Source organism: Bubalus kerabau, chromosome 5, assembly GCF_029407905.1.
Source record: "Bubalus kerabau isolate K-KA32 ecotype Philippines breed swamp buffalo chromosome 5, PCC_UOA_SB_1v2, whole genome shotgun sequence".
In the NCBI taxonomy this organism is placed as follows: Eukaryota; Metazoa; Chordata; class Mammalia; order Artiodactyla; family Bovidae; genus Bubalus; species Bubalus kerabau.
In genome coordinates, this window is record NC_073628.1 from 112,206,310 (window position 1) to 112,223,983 (window position 17,674).

Sequence of the window (17,674 nt, forward strand, 5' to 3'; positions counted from 1 at the left end):
CAGAATTAATAAGTTTAGCAAGGACTTCCCTGGTCAAGAATCTACCTGTCAATGCAGGGGACATGAATTTGATCCCTGATCCAGGAAGGTTCCACATGCCATAGAGCAACTAAGCCTGTGTACCCTAGAGCCCAAGCTCTGCAACAAGAGAAGCCATCGCAGTAAGAAACCCATGCGCCGCAACTAAAGCGTGGCCCCCACTTGCCTCAACAAGAGAAAGCCCAGTGGGAAAGCCCAGAAGACCCAGTGCAGCCAAAAATAAATAAATGAAAATGTTTTCAAAAATTTAGCAAGATAATAAGAAATAAGGTTAACATACAAAAATCAATTATATGTTTATATATTCACAACAAAGTAGAAAATTTTAAAACTGGATCAATAATAGCATCAAAAAAGAATTAGAAATTAATTTAACAGAAGCATGGTACAAACACAAACACTGCCAAGAGAAATTTTTAAAAGACCAAAATAAATGGAAAGATATTCATGGACTAGAAAGTTCATCATTATTAAGGTGTTATCATTAGGGTAACTGGGCAAATAGGCTCTCTGCTTTTGTTTGTTTATGCTTGTTTTGTTCTGACTTTACCACATAGCTTTTGAGATCTTAGTTCCCTGACCAGGAATTGAACCCAAGCCCCCATCAATGGGAGCACAGAGTCCTAACCACTGTACCACCAGGGTATTCTCATGGGCTATCTCTGAATTATTTTTTTAAAACTGCATGTGAATCTACAATTATCTCGAAATTTAAAAATCTTTACAACTGTAAAAAAAACCTTAGGAATAAACTTACACAGAAATAAATAAAACCTAGACTCAACTCAATATCATAAATATATCAGTTCTCCATAAGGTAATTTATGAGTTAAAGGCAGTTTGAATAAAGATACCAAGAAGCTTTATTATGCAGCTAGAAAAACTGATACTAAAGTTCATGTGAAGAAACAAAACAGCAAAGAATTTCTGTAAAACACTTGAAAAAGAGAAGCTAGGGGGTTGGGGGAATTAATTTCTATCAGACATTAAAACATAAAGAGGTGACAGTGAAAGATGAAGAAAGAAATATGTCAGTAGATAGAAGAGAAAGACCAGAAATAAATCCATATACACACAGAATTTTTGATCTAAGAAAGGCTGCATCTCAAAACACTTGATCAAAGAAAGACTTTTTAAGAGGACAGGGGACTTCCCTTGTGGTACAGTGGATAAGAATCTACCTGCCGATGCTGGGGACACAGGTTCAGTGTCTTGTCCAGGAAGATTCCACGTGCCTAGAGCAACTAAGCCTGTGCCCCACAACTGTTGAGCCCATGCTCCAGAGCCCACAAGCCGCAAATACTGAGTCCACGTGCTGCAACAGAGTAGCCCCCGGTTGCCACAACTAGAGAAAGCCTATGAGCAGCAACAGAGACCCAATGCAGCCGAAAATAAAAATAAATCAATCAATAAATAAAAAGTGAGCTAGGACAACTAACTAGACATTTGGATAAAGATAAAATTAGGTCCACACCTCAAAACATATACCAGAATAAACTCCAAAGAGAACAGGAGTCCAAATGTAATAAATGAAATGAGACAAGAAAACGTGGATAAATTTCTCTACATCCTAGTTAGAGGTAGACGTTTAGAACTATGACTCAAAACCCAGAGGCAACAAAAGATTGCTAACTTTAAATAACGATTTAGAAATTTTGAACAGTTTAAACAAAAACAGAAGAAAATATTGGCAACATTTATCACAGATAAAGTGCTAATTTTCCTAATATACCAACTACCAAGTCTTAAAAATTGAACAAAACAAATAAAAAACTTTATAGAAAAAAATAGGCCAGAAATATGAATACATAATCCACTAATAAGTATATTAATATACTAGCAGCCATATGATATTTGTTCAATCTAACTCATAATTACAGAAACACGAAACTATTCTGAGATACATTTCTCTCTTGACAGATAAGCAAAAATTTTAAAGTAAAACTCATTCTACTAGAGAAGCTCTGAGAAAGATTCTAGGAGAGCAGACACATTCATATATACTGCTGGGGAAAGTGCAAACTGGTACAATCCTTTGGGGGAGGGAAATGATTTGGCAATATCAATCTCTCTGTCTGCCCGTCTATCTATCCATCCACCCATCCATTCATCCATCTTTGACCCAGAAATACCACATCTAGGAATTTACACTGAAGATACAACATCCAATGATATGAAAATATATATGTACAAATTAATCACTGCAGCACTACTTTGTAATTACAAAATAATGTAAACTACCTCTCTTTAAGTAACAAATTGATTAAATAATCCTATGCAGCTATAAAAACAATAAGAAAGAATTCTATGCACTTCTATAGATTTGTTTTCATGATAAACTGTTAAATAAAAGAGCAAAGCACATAAGAGAATCACTAGGAAACCCAATCTTTGTGTAAAAAAGAAGAAATAAGAATATGCATATGCATCATGAAAACTTGACTAATACAACTGGTTACCAACAAAGGGTAAGAAACAACATAGTGGGAAAAGATAAAGGATATGGAAATTGGAAGAGAAGCTGGAGGGGTGGTATTTATTGAGTATGACTTTCTGTATAGCTCTGACCTTCAAAATCAGGTTAATATTTCATATTTTCAGAAACAGTTTGTATGTAATAAAGGTAAGGGTTGGTGATGGTACACAAAGAGAAGCAAATGAATTCAATTGTATTTCAAAGAAATATTGCAGCTAATACTGATGAAAAATTAATGATCAAATCCAAGTAATTTTTGAACACACTATATTTTTGTAACTGTATTCTCAGACTAAAGATATAAAGGAATTTAAATAAATATTCACCACTAGTTAGATTTGCTTTCTTAGAAATTTTCATACTAGTTTATGTGCATATATATATATATATATATATACACACACACACTAATAAGACTATAAGTAAAATGTATATTTTGATATGAGAACTAGATTTCTGTCAGAATAGGGAATTAAAGATATGTAACCCTGTGATAGTGAACTGTAATGGGAGGTCATCAGCATGAATCCATAGCTTTTATAACAGATACAGAAACACAGATATGTTACATACATAGATGATTATATAAATGATGTTCATCAATTGAATAGCAGAGAGTAATCTCAGCTGGTCTGGGTTGCCCATGTGGTTATTTACAGAGCTACTGACTCTTAACCTACACTGCAAAATGTATTGAAATAAAGATAAATGGTATTCCATAACCACAGGCCTGAGAGTTGTTTGGAAACAGATTGCATCACTCTGTCAATATTGTTTAGTAATAATAATTGAATTTATGATTCACCTATTTCAGTGAAGTCTGTGAGCTAATAATTGGTCACATAACTAGAATGCACTGCCTATGGGACTAGCTTAAAGTAAGAGATCTGACTACAAGCCAAATTTGCACTCCCCATTATTAAGGTGCTTGAGAATGTAAGCCAGTAGTCATTCTGAACCTGGAGACAAAGCAGCTCCTCTGTGACTCAGTGGTACCAGGACAAAGAAGACTGCTTGAAATCTCCACATCCTTTTCAATGAGTGCCCTTCTTCTGCTTGGTTGTACTGTATCCACTGCCTATAATCAAGTTCCACAAGTATAAACTCCTTGATTCCTGTGAGTCCTTTCATCAAACACTTAAGGTAATTAACATGTAATTAATAAATATATAATATGTTATATATACAGGTAAGTGTGCTTCCGAGCTCTGTCGACCGAGAAGGCCTACAAGCAATGACACTCTACGAGCAATGAGCATACTTAAAACCCAGGTCTTTGTTTTGAAGCATCCTTCTCCATTAAAAGAAAACAGGACTTCTTGGATACATGGCTGATTACAGAACTGGAGCAAGATAAGTACAAGATGATACTGGTACATCTTATTATCTAAGAATGTAAGAAGGTACTTAAAAAACGATAAGAACTTGAAGATCAGCTTGGGGGAATTCCAACTAGCCAAACAGGGAACAGACTGAGCTTCAAAATGATTAACAGAAAAACTTTTAAATCCATGATTCCATAACCGTATAAACAAAGAGATGGAAGGAAAGATCTCTCTTAGAATTGAAATCCTAACTAATAAATGAGGAATTATTACTCAGGCATTAAAAAAAATGAAATAATGCAATTTGAAGCAACATAGATGGATCAAGAGATTATTTTAAGTAAAGTAAATTAGAGAAAGAAAAATATCATATGACATCACTTACATATGGAATTTAAAAAATGGCACAAATGAACATATTTACAAAACAGAAACAGACTCCCAGACTAGAAAGCAAACTTATAGTTACCAAAGAGGACAGCATAGATGTGGGGGGGCGGATAAATTAGAAGTTTGGGATTAACATATACACATTACTGTACATAAAAAAGGCAAACAACAAGGACATACTGTATAGCACAACGAACTATGCTCAAAATATTCAAAATAACCTATAATACAAATATATATATATACATATATATGAATCATTTTGCTATACACTTGAAACAAAAACACTGTAAATTATACTTCAATAAAAAATTTAAAAATTAATGTAGAAAAGAAATGAAAATTTAACATTTGGGCAAAAAAATTTATTATTATTTCAAGTAAGATTCATTAATAAATGCTCATATGGGAGAAAAATGGTCAATTTATAGGAAACAAATCTGGCAGGCACCACCTTAATCAAATGATCAGAGGTAACATCAACAAAATTGAGCAGATACACCATATCCAGATGTGACAGATGTGACAGACTAACAAAGGATACCACACCGGGGGCTGTAGCATTTGTGATAAAAATGGGTAATCAGAATCCAGTTACAAGGAAATATCAGACAAAATCATACTGAGGAATGGTCTACAAAATTAATAACTGACACTTCAAAAATGTCAACCTCATGTACAACTGAGGAACTAAAACAATTTAGAGGAGATTAAAGAAACATGACAACTAAATATAACCAGTGATTCTGGATTCACTCTGGACAAAGAAAATTTTCCTTTTGTCATAAAAGAGTATCAATGACAAACCCACTGAAATTTAAATACATTGTCTCAGATAATGATATTATATTAACATTAACTTCCTGATTTTTACTAATTGTACTGTTGCTGCTGCTGCTAAGTCCCTTCAGTCGTGTCCGACTCTGTGCGACCCCATAGGCGGCAGCCCACCAGGCTCCCCCGTCCCTGGGATTCTCCATGCAAGAACACTGGAGTGGGTTGCCACCTCCTTCTCCAATGCATGAAAGTGAAAAGTCAAAGTGAAGTCACTAAGTCGTGTCCGACTCCCAGCGACCTCATGGACTGCAGCCTACCAGGCTCCTCCATCCATGGGATTTTCCAGGCAAGAGTACTGGAGTGGGGTGCCACTGTTATATAAAAACTCTAAGGCAGAAATAGGCAATTATAAAAATTCAGGGGTATAAAATAATTACTTCTGGCTTCACCTACACTATATTAACTTTTTATCAATTCCATTTCAACTATAAACATTATTTTTAAGAGTAGCAAAATAGTATACTCAACAGCTGTACCAGTCTCTGAAGCTATTCTACTACGACTGGGCATATTTATTTTTCCAGAATTTTTGCTTGTATAAATAATATTGGTATATAACTTTTAGATAGTACTTCGAATCATTTCTTATAAGAAATTTCTATGTTTGTCACTACCAAATCACACAGTCGAGTATTATTTTACATGTGAGTGGGCCATTTGGATTTATCTTTGTCCCCATGTTCTTCATCTTCTTTTTGCCTGCTGGTGCTTTCATCAAAAACATGGAATCAATATAAGAAACTTTTTTTATTTTGAAGCAATTAAACCATTTGCCTATCACACTGATAATACCTTTCCCAGTTTGGGTATAAAATTTTGTTTGTGGTACTTTTATACACTGCCTCTTTCTTAATTTCAACAGTTCTATCATTATCTAAATCATTATTTAGCTGATCTGAACTCTTACAGTAAGAGATAAAATAGAAAGCCAATTTCCAGCAAATGGTTTCCTGGGTATCGCAACATTTACTTAATCTTCCCTTTTACCACTGATCTGCATAACCACCTTCACCATAGGGTAAACTCTTAATTACCTTTCAGTTAGATTTAAAACTTTTATTGTGCCCCATTTATTAGAGCAGTCTTAGAATACATTAAAGTAACCTGTTGGGTAAATGCCCTTGTAATATGCTTCTGAAGCATTCATTCTACAAATAACCATTTAAAGTCAGTTGGTCACACTCTCTACAAACCCTTAAAAAATATTCTTGAGGTTTGTTTTTTTTTTAATTGGAATCACATCCAATTATGGTTATTGGTCTATTCAAATTGTTCAATTTATTAAGAGTTCTATTTTTATTAGTATGCAACAGCACCAAGTTTTTTAATCTACTCAATACTATAATAGTCAATTTCAATTATATATTGAAACATCTTATATATTATCTTCCTTTTTTAATCTCTCTACATTTACCATCTTAAGTTTTTCCCAGTTTCTTGAGTTCATGCCTGGTTCATTTCGTTTTATTCTCATCTAAAAATGAATCCATTTAATAATATAATTTTTAGGATACTTCTGACCAAAATTTCATAAATTTTGATATATAACATTTTCAACACAGGAGTTTTTTAAGTTGTTTGTAGCAACATTTGTATACTCTTTGACACAAAGGTATTCAGAGGAGTCTGGTTTACTCTCTTCCAGATTGTCAAAGTAGCTGTTTACTGGAGGCTCTGATTCTGAGAATGTAGATGGTATAATTTATCTTGTTTTAGAATCAATCCAGTTTTCTCAATGCTCCAAGATTACTAATAATATGCATAACCCTTGATACAAAGTATAAAGTGAGGCAAGTACCCATTAAGCTAAGTTTGACTCATTCAACCAAAGAAAAAAAATCCAGAGTCTTTATAATGACTAAGAAGGTTACACACTAAGTGGCCTCTGTTATTTACATTTCTTACCTCATTTCTATTTTTCTCCCCCTTGCTCATTCCTCTCCAGTCATAACAGATATCTGGGCTATGTCAGGCAGGCTTCTAGTGCATGGCTTACGTACTTCCTTTCTTTCACTCAGCTTAGATCTGCCCAGAGATACTCACATAGCTTGCTCCCTTACCTCCTCTTTGTCAAAGATAATCTGTCTTTATTACTATTAGTATACCTCCAACTAGACTGAAAGCTGGAGAAGGCAATGGCAACCCACTCCAGTACTCTTGCCTCGAAAATCCCATGGACGGAGAGCCTGGTAGGCTGCAGTCCATGGAGTCGCGAAGAGTGGGACACGACTAAGTGACTTCACTTTCACTTTTCACTTTCATGCATAGAAGGAAATGGCAACCCACTCCAGTGTTCTTGCCTGGAAAATCCCAGGGACGGGGGAGCCTGGTGGGCTGCCGTTTATGGGGTTGCACAGAGTTGGACACGACTGAAGTGACTTAGCAGCAGCAGACTGAAAGCTGGGTTACAGCAGTAATTTTTGTCTGCCTTGTTTTTATTCAATAACCCGAGCCCATCATAGTGTCTGGTAAATAGAAAGTACTGGGAAAAAAAAGCCAAAACTGTTGGCTTTATAAGTTAATATTTAAAAGCACAGGTCCTGAAGCCATAATGCCTGGGTTAGAATATCTTAACTTCTCCGCCCTAGTTTCCTCCTTAGTAAAATAGAAAATAATAATAATAGTACATATCTCAAGTTCTAAGAATTAAAGTAGTTAATGCTTGTAAAGCACACTGAGCAATGTACATGCAATGCATACATAGTAGGTGGAAAATAAATGTTACCTAAATACCAATATTACTACTTTAATTATTTCTTGAGCTATATAGTCGGAGAAGGCAATGGCACCCCACTCCAGTACTTTTGCCTGGAAAATCCCATGGATGGAGGAGCTTGGTAGGCTGCAGTCCATGGGGTCGCTACAGTCGGACACGACTGAGCGACTTCACTTTCACTTTTCACTTTCATGCACTGGAGAAGGAAATGGCAACCCACTCCAGTGTTCTTGCCTGGAGAATCCCAGGGATGGGGAAACCTAGTGGGCTGCCGTCTGTGGGGTCGCACCAAGTCGGACACGACTGAAGTGACTTAGCAGTAGCAGTGAGCTATACAGTAGGCCTTCCATATCCACAGGTTCTATCAATACAAATTTAATCAAACACAGACGGAAAATATCCACCCCCACCAAAGGAAGAAATTCTGGAAAATTCCAAAATGCAAAATGAATTTGCAGCTGCACTGGCAACTATTTACATAGTATTTACATTGTATTTAATTTTTTTTACATAGCATTTATGTTATACTAGTTATTATAAGTAATTATAAAGATGACAAAATATACAGGAGGATGTGCTGCAGAGGTTGTATGCAATTATACCACAATTCATGTAAGAAACCTAAGCATCTTTGAACCCTGGCATCTGCCACAGCTCCTGGAACCAATCCCTCATAGATACTGAGGGATGAGTATACTTTAAAATCTCCTACCATGTTTAAGTTTTAATCAATTTTTTTAAATTTCTAATAAAGTTTTGCTTTATATAAATACCAATCCTTTATATTATGTCACACAAATTACTACTAGCTTGTGGGATTATACGTTTTATTATGTGAAAACATGTATCTCTCTTCTAATGATTTTTTCCTTGAGTTCTATTTTGATCTGTACTTTACTTTGCCGTTGTTTTTGTCATTTTCCTTACCATTCCTACATTTGCCAGGCTTATCCTCATCTACTCCTTTGTTTTCAATTATTTTTATGTCAATTTGTTTTAAGTCTGTGTTTTATAAAGAGTATTCCTAGAAACGAAGGGTAAGGACTTCGGCACAATATGTCATATTAGTTCTGTCCCAGAAGCCCTAGCAGGTTTTCCTCAACAACTTCCCCCTCCTCCGGCAGATGCTAAGGTTGGAGTCTCCTGGGAGACCCAGACGACTTCACCAAAAGTGCTCTTTTACTCTGCACATGGTGACTCACGTTAGGCAGACTTCTTAAGTATTCTTTTTATCGTCTATAAATTCTTTTTAAGTTTTCCGTATGAGGACAGCTATACGTCAATGGGATTTCTAGTGGGTGGAGGTTGGAGAGACCACAGGCTTATTGCACCATCTCAAACTAAGTCTCCTTTATTACATGCAAAGAGTAAAAATTAAAAAAATGAAAAAAAAAACATACAAAACCACACACAAACAAAAACACTATTCTGAATGTTTTTTTTTTTCCCACCTAGATTCAGTTTCTATAATTTCTAACACACGGAATTTGCTAGAAATTCCAAATCAACGTCCTATAAATGGCAATAGGAAAAAGGCTTTCCTTGTTCCTCTATGTAGAATTTGTCAAAGCTCTGCAACCAAAGACCAATAGGAATACACCTGTAGCTGAACAAGTTTTATTACTGCTCATTGCAATGAAGAATACAGCATACTATGGGTTAAGGTAGGAAGATGTTACATACTACTTATAGGATACAGGCTCATGTTAAGTGATTTGGGGGAGGGTTCAAGGAAGTAAGGCTTTGCTCTGGATTGGATACTGTCAAGAAGGGGGAAAATCCTGTGACCGGGTATCTTAATGAATCATACCTGGGCAAACAGAAAACTACAGTGAGATTAAAGCCATAATTAGTAGAGATGCAGCAACTGCCTGTATTAGTCAGGATACAGGTGTGTTTGGTATTTTACATATTTTGCATAGTGATTTTTTAAATGTGCTCAGGTAAGTTTATGAGCTGATCTTGATTTTTATTTCATTTCTTCCTAGTCCCAGAGTGACTGTGTCCAATGCAGATGTTCTGTGAGATTACGTTTGAAAGGAGAACATCAAGGCCCAGCTATGAGTGCCAAGCCTGTTTCCAGATTCTGCTTTCCCTCTTCAAGTTCTTAAAAATGTTTCCATTCAATTCTTAAAAATTTCTCCTGAGGGACTTCCCTGGTGGTCCAGTGGTTAAGAATTCTCCTTGCAATGCAGGGGACACGGGTTCCATCCTTGGTGGGGAACTAAGAGCCCACAGGCCACAGCAGCTAAGGCCATGCGCTGCAACTAGAGGGATCTGTGCACCACAGGAGACAGGGGTTCGCTCCCTGGTCGGGGACTAAGAACCCACAGGCCAGCTGGCAACTAAGTCTGCGTACTGCAACTAGAAAATCCATGCACCACAACAGAAGACTCCACACGACACAAAGAAGACCCGACACAGCCAAACAAATAAACATTAAAATGAGAGAGAGAGAATGAGAAGCCCATACACTGCAATGAAGAGTAGCCCCTGCTCACCACAACTAGAGAAAGCCTGTGTGCAGCAACAAAGACCCACCACAGTCAAAAAATAAAATAAATAAAACTTAAAAAAATTTTCTCCTGATATATCTCATTATGTCTGACAAAAACACCTCGATATAGTGCATTTGTGGCCCTTCAGGAAGAGATACAAACAAATCTATGAACCTGCCAAATCCAAGCACGCAAATGAAGAGAACACGGGATATGCAGAGGAGTTATGCAAATGAAGAGAACACGGGATATGCAGAGGAGTTATGCAATCTCATCATAACAGGCATAGAGGCAGTCATCTAAGCAGTCAGAAAAGAAAACACAAATAAAAGCTGTATGATATGAAAGATTTTCTTCCCACTTTGATAAAAATAACTGCACTATCACATAAATGAATATACAAAAAGACATGCCTTACTTAAATGCCTTATTTTTCCTGTATGAAAAAAAGGAGGTAAAGGATAATTGTAAGAACAATTTATAAAATCTGAGTAAGATATAGGAATTATATAAAGCATACCAACGTTAACTTCTTGAATTTTAAAATTATCTTGTGATTACACAGGACAATATTTTTGTTTTTAAGGAGACACAAATTGAAGTACATAAACGAACAGTACGTCTGTACCTTACTTAAACAATCCAAAGAAAAAATTGTATGTGCATATATGTAAAAGAGAGACAGAATGAGAATGATAAAGCAAATATGATCAAATCTGAACACCTGGATTACCTGCATATAGAATGTAAAGGAATTATTTTTAACATTCTTCTAACTTTTCTCTAAGTCTGAAGTTATTTCAAAGTGAAAAGTTAAAAAAAAACACAGCCTGGCCTCAAAATTAGACTTGAAAAATACCAGCATCCCCAAGTCCGAGATGAAGAGAGTAAAAATCAAAATAATCATACAATTAATTAAAGAAAAGGAGAAGCCAGAGTCGATTTTAATAAAGCCTGTAGTTTACCCTCCAGAAAAAAGCTTCATGTTTCAACATAATAATAGGCAATTCATCAATAAATTATAACTTTCTTATCTCCGAGAGAAACAATGTCCTGATTACTCATAATTTGCTCATATAGTATTTCCTTCCTCTCAAGGCCTAATGTTACTAGCATGCTAAAAAAATTTTTTTAACTCAATCAGTAATGAGCAGATATACAGCTGATTATTCACCAGAGCTATTCAAGCCCTAACCAATGCTACAGCACACCAAACAGCTGTCTCTAGGATAGGACTCATCTGTGATTTTACAACTCAGGTGATTAGGTTTATGGCACCACTAGAACAGATTGTTAGATACATCATTTACCTGAGAACTGCCACTGAAACCTGGAGGTTGGCTGTATTCTGTGGAATCAATAATACTACTGCAAAATGAAGAAAAAAAAATGTGATTTCAGTTTTTACATTCTCTTTAGCAACAGAAAAAGTAAATGTAAAATATATCATATATAAATCCAATATTTGTCAATAATTTATAAGTCAAATACATATTCCATAAATAAAAAAATTAGGAAATAAACAATCTACCCCTTCATCCCACCACCTTAAATATACCCATCTTGAAAAAATGTCAATAAGGAATAATCACAAGACAGGCATACACAATCGAAGTATTTGCTACAACTTCATTTTCAGATAGTTGTTTCATTTTCAGTTAAGTTGTTTGAACTCTAAGGAAAAGAGTACTTAGAATACTGTAAAAAAGCACAAGTATGTGATCAAAAGCTATGATGAACAGATCGTGTCATGACACTAAAGCTATGCGCCCTTGGACAAACAGCTTATAATCACTCAGTTTCCTTATCTGCAAAATGAGATAAGTGGAGGAACTAGCTCTATCGTCACTTCAAGCTCTAAAATGCTATGATAATCATCTCATGTGAAAGAAAACTATCAAAGGAATGGAATAAAAATGGTCGAATACCAATAATCTTTCTTTTATAACCCAAAATCTATATTCTAATTTCCTCTGCTCTGGTCAAACATAATTTGCTTTCTCTATTGGTTGTTTCTATTTGATTATATTCTCTGTGCATTCTCCTACTTACCTTAGTAAACCCTTTTTAAGTACAGACTACCTTTTCTTCCTAGGAGTTCTACCTTACCATATCCATCTTTTCACTTCACTCTTCTCCCCCTCCCATCTTTAAATAAATCAGCCTATGAGGACTACTAACATCTGAAAATGGTATTAACATATACATCAACAATGATAGATCAACAGCTACTACATTTTTAAAAATTCTTCCCTATTTCTACTATAGAAATGTCTATATTTGTCCACCTTAATGAAATTTAAGCAATTGAGAGCACTAATTTCAGTGTATCTCTTTACATAAATACACAAAGTCATTATTCACTTTAGTCCAATAATCACAAAGGTTATAATATAAGAGGCACTCTTAAAGAATACAGAGAGGGTATGAATTTCACCTGTTAGCAGCTAAATGATTCTGGGCAGCTATTGATATTATCTGGCCTCTACCTTCTCCATCTATTAAGTGAGCAAGATATTTGAGAGAGGTGTAAGATTTATTGAATTAATATTCCTCAGTACAATGCCAAAAAATGGTAGGTATTCAACAAATTTTATTCTATTAATAAAATTTGTCAATAACATACAAACTTATGTTTTCAAAAAGTTAATGAATCAGAAGGAACTGTTCTCACAGTACTCCAACACATAATAATAGACACTAATTTGCTGTGTTCTTAACCATTCCTATAAGACTCATTTATAAGACCCTCAAAGCATCTACACCATAACTTAAAGAATTAACAGGATCTGGTAATTAATTTCTTCTGATGAAATACAACCAATGCCTACTTTCCTTGAAGAGGGTCATGAACTGATATGACAAGATCACATGCTATTTTCAGAATACTCTACACAGGGACTAATATGGCTAAAAATGAGGAGATGCCAGGTATTTAAAATCTGTGCTCCTTCCACTAATGAAACCCAATCCCCTATTTGTATAAACATTAATGAAATTATAAAGCTTCACATTTAGAGGTTGATAGAACAGAACTTTTTCTAGATAATATTTTATGGGAATGTAATTCAGACTTCTTTGATTGCAAGCTGGAACATGATACTGATATCTTAATGTACATAGTGAAATAACACTACATATCAAATACATGTCTAAAACTAGTACTGATCAGGGTTTCCCTGGTGTCTCAGAGATAAAGAATCTGCCTGCAAATGCAGGAGACATGAGTTCAATCCCTGATCCAGGAGCAAAGAAGTAACTAGGTCCATGTGCCACAGCTACTGAGCCTGTGCTCTAGAGCCCAGGAACCACAACGACTGAGCCCACGTGCCACAGCTACTGAAATCCACGTGCCCTAGAGCCCATGCTCTGAAACAAGAAAAGCCATGCAATGAGGCCACGCACCACAACTAGAGAGAAGCCCCCGCTCGCTGCAAGTGGAGGAAAGCCCACAGAGCAATGAAGACCAAACACAGCCAAAAATAAATGAATAAAGTGAAAAAAACAGTACTGATCAGAAAGCACTGAAATTACAGGTTTTAAGTGAAAAGCTGGTAACAATCATTGCAGAATTTGAAATTTAGTTTATATTAGATCTTAACTTTATTCACTAAGAAAAATTTATTAATGCATACACAACTGCAACAGAAGCGATCTGAAGAAATAAATCCCTTTAATTTTGCTTTTTAAATGTGTCTGTGTATACGTGTATATAAAGTAAAAGTGATTAGACGACAATAACAGAAAGCATTGACCAGGCTGGTTCCTCTTGATTCTGGTGCTCTTCTACTTCTTATCTCTGAGTTAGCCACAATCTACAGATGGTGATAAAAACAACAAGATTTCAAATCCCTTATGATTATACAGTGGAAGTGAGAAATAGATTTAAGAGACTACATCTGATAGATAGAGTGCTTGATGAACTATGGATGGAGGTTTGTGACACTGTACAGGAGACAGGGATCAAGACCATCCCCATGGAAAATAAATGCAAAAAAGCAAAACGGCTGTCTGAGGAGGCCTTACAAATAGCTGTGAAAAGAAGAGAAGCGAAATGCAAAGGAGAAAAGAAAAGATATTCCATTTGAATGCAGAGTTCCAAAGAACAGAAAGGAGAGATAAGAAAGCCTTCCTGAGCGATCAATGCAAAGAAATAGAGGAAAACAACAGAATGGGAAAGAATAGATATCTCTTCAAGAAAATTAGAGATACCAAGGGAACACTTCATGCAAAGATGGGCTCGATAAAGGACAGAAATGGTATGGACCTAACAGAAGCAGAAGACATTAGAAGAGGTGGCAAGAATACACAGAAGAACTGTACAAAAAAGATCTTCAGGACCCAGATAATCACGATGGTGTGATCACTGACCTAGAGCCAGACATCCTGGAATGTGAAGTTAAGTGGGCCTTAGAAAGCATCAGTACGAACAAAGCTAGTGGAGGTGATGGAATTCCAGTTGAGCTATTTCAAATCCTGGAAGATGATGCTGTGAAAGTGCTGCACTCAATATACCAGGCAATTTGGAAAGCTCAGCAGTGGCCACAGGACTGGAAAAGGTCAGTTTTCATTCTAATCCCAAAGAAAAGCAATGCCAAAGAATGCTCAAACTACCGCACAATGGCACTCATCTCACATGCTAGTAAAGTAATGCTTAAAATTCTCCAAGCCAGGCTTCAGCAATACATGAACCGTGAACTTCCAGATGTTGAAGCTGGTTTTAGGAAAGGCAGAGGAACCAGGGATCAAAATGCCAACATCCGCTAGATCATGGAAAAAGCAGGAGAGTTCCAGAAAAACATCTATTTCTGCTTTATTGACTATGCCAAAGCCTTTGACTGTGTGGATCACAATAAACTGTGGAACATTCTGAAAGAGATGGGAATTCCAGACCACCTGACCTGCCTCTTGAGAAATCTGTATGCAGGTCAGGAAGCAATAGTTAGAACTGGACATGGAACAACAGAATGGTTCCAAATAGGAAAAGGAGTACGTCAAGGCTGTATATTGTCACCCTGCTTATTTAACTTCTATGCAGAGTACATCATGGGAAACGCTGTGCTGGAAGAAGCACAAGTTGGAATCAAGATTGCCGGGAGAAATATCAATAACCTCAGATATGCAGATGACACCACCCTTTTGACAGAAAGTGAAGAAGAACTAAAGAGCCTCTTGATGAAAGTGAAAGAGGAGAGTGAAAAAGCTGGCTTACAGCTCAACATTAAGAAAACTAAGATTACGGCATCCAGTCCCATCACTTCATGGCAAATAGATGGGAAACAGTGGAACAGTGGCTGACTTTCTTTTCTGGGCTTCAAAATCACTGCAGCCATGAAATTAAAAGACGTTTACTCCTTGGAAGGAAAGTTATGACCAACCTAAACAGCATATTAAAAAGCAGAGACGTTACTTTGCCAACAAAGGTCTGTCTAGTCAAGGCTATGGTTTTTCCAGTGGTCATGTATGGATGTGAGAGTCGGACTATAAAGAAAGCTGAGTGCCGAAGAACGGATGCTTTTGAACTGTGGTGTTGGAGAAGACTCTTGAGAGTCCCTTGGACTGCAAGGAGATCCAACCAGTCCATTCTAAAGGAGGTCAGTCCTGGGTGTTCAATGGAAGAACTGATGCTGAAGCTGAAACTCCAATACTTTGGCAACCTGATGTGAAGAGCTGACTCATTTGAAAAGACCCTGATGCTAGGCAAGATTGAGGGCGGAGGAGAAGGGGACGACAGAGGATGAGATGGCTGGGTGGCATCACCGACTGGATGGACATGGGTTTGAGTGAACTCCAGGAGTTGGTGATGGACAGGGAGGCCTGGTGTGCTGTGGTTCATGGGGTCGCAAAGAGTCAGACACGACTGAGTGCTGAACTGAACTGAACACACGCTAGCAAAGTAATGCTCAAAATTCTCCAAGCTAGGCTACAACAGTACCTGAATCAAGAACTTCCAGATGTTCAAGCTGGATTTAGAAAAGGTAGAGAAATCAGAGATCAATTTGCCACCATCCACTGGAACATAGAAAAAGCAAGAGAAATCCAGAAAAACATCTACTTCTGCTTTATTGACTACACTAAAGCCTTTGACTGTGAGGATCATGACAAACTGTGGAAAATTCTTAAAGAGATGGGAATACCAGAGCACCTTATCTAAATCCTGAGAAGGAGTTAGATAGGAGCAACAGCTAGAACCAGAACAGGTCTAGAAGCAACAGTTAGAACCAGAAATGGAACAACAGACTGGTTCCAAATTGAGAAAGTAGTATGTCAAGGCTGTATAATGTCACCCTGCTTATTTAATTTATATGCAGAGTACATCATGAGAAACGCAGGGCTGGATGAAGCACAAGCTGGGATCAAGACTGTCGGGAGAAATATCAATAACCTCAGACATGCAGATGATACCACCCTTACAGCAGAAAGCGAAGAAGAACTAAAGAGCCTCTTGTGAAAGTGAAAGAGGAGAGTGAAAAACCTGGCTTAAAACACAACATTCAAAAAACAAAGATCATGGCATCCGGTCCATCACTTTATGGCAAATAGATGGGGAAACAATGGAAACAGTGACAGATTTTATTTTCTTGATCTCCAAACGCACTGCAGATGGTGACTGCAGCCATGAAATTAAAAGATGCTTGCCCCTTGGAAGAAAAGCTACGACAAACCTAGACAGCATATTAAAAAGCAGAGACATTACTTTGCCAACAAATGTCCGTAAAGTCAGTTACAGTTTTTTCAGTAGTCTTGTATGGATATGAGAGTTGGGCCATAAAGAAAGCTGAATGCTGAAGAACTGATGCTTTTGAACTGTGGTATTGGAGAAGACTCTTGAGAGTCCCTTGGACTGCAAGGAGATCAAACCAGTCAATCCTAAAAGAAATCAGTTCTGAATATTCATTAGAAGGACTGAAGCTGAAGCTCCAATACTTTGACCACCCAATGCAAAGAAATGACTCACTGGAAAAAAACCTTGATGCTGGGAAAGACTAACGTCAGGAGGAAAAGGGGACGACAGAGGATGAGATGGTTGGATGGCATCACCAATTCAATGGACATGAATTTGAGCAAGCTCCGGGAGCTGGTGATAGACAGCAAAGTCTGGCATGCTGCAGTGTATGGGGTCACTAAGAGTCGGACACAGCTGAGGACTGAACTGAACTGAACTAAAACCAGGTCAGAAATAATACTCATGATGAGGAAAATAAGATGATAAAAAAAATGTAAAGTTCTTGCTGATGACAAGGAGGAGCTCAGCTAAAAACATATGAAAACTAAACTGCTGTTAATTCAAGTTACAAAGGAAATTCAGTTATGCAAGCAGATGTCACAAAACTACTCTCACTTAAAATCATTTGCTTCTAAAAGCAAGGATATACTTTGTAATTAAAAGACA

General features: G+C 36.7%; 1 protein-coding gene across 6 annotated transcripts in view; it reads right to left on the reverse strand.

The window, feature by feature from the left end:
• Positions 1 to 17,674, reverse strand: part of COP1 (COP1 E3 ubiquitin ligase) — a 236,665-nt gene that overhangs the window by 133,292 nt on the left and 85,699 nt on the right. For 5 of the 6 annotated variants that reach the window (XM_055582740.1, XM_055582738.1, XM_055582739.1 and 2 more), the window contains one exon: positions 11,592 to 11,649. The exons of the other annotated variant lie outside the window; for it this stretch is intronic. In XM_055582740.1, the coding sequence (XP_055438715.1) occupies positions 11,592 to 11,649 (58 nt within the window). The remainder of the gene's footprint in view (positions 1 to 11,591; positions 11,650 to 17,674) is intronic. 6 annotated transcript variants of the gene reach the window in all.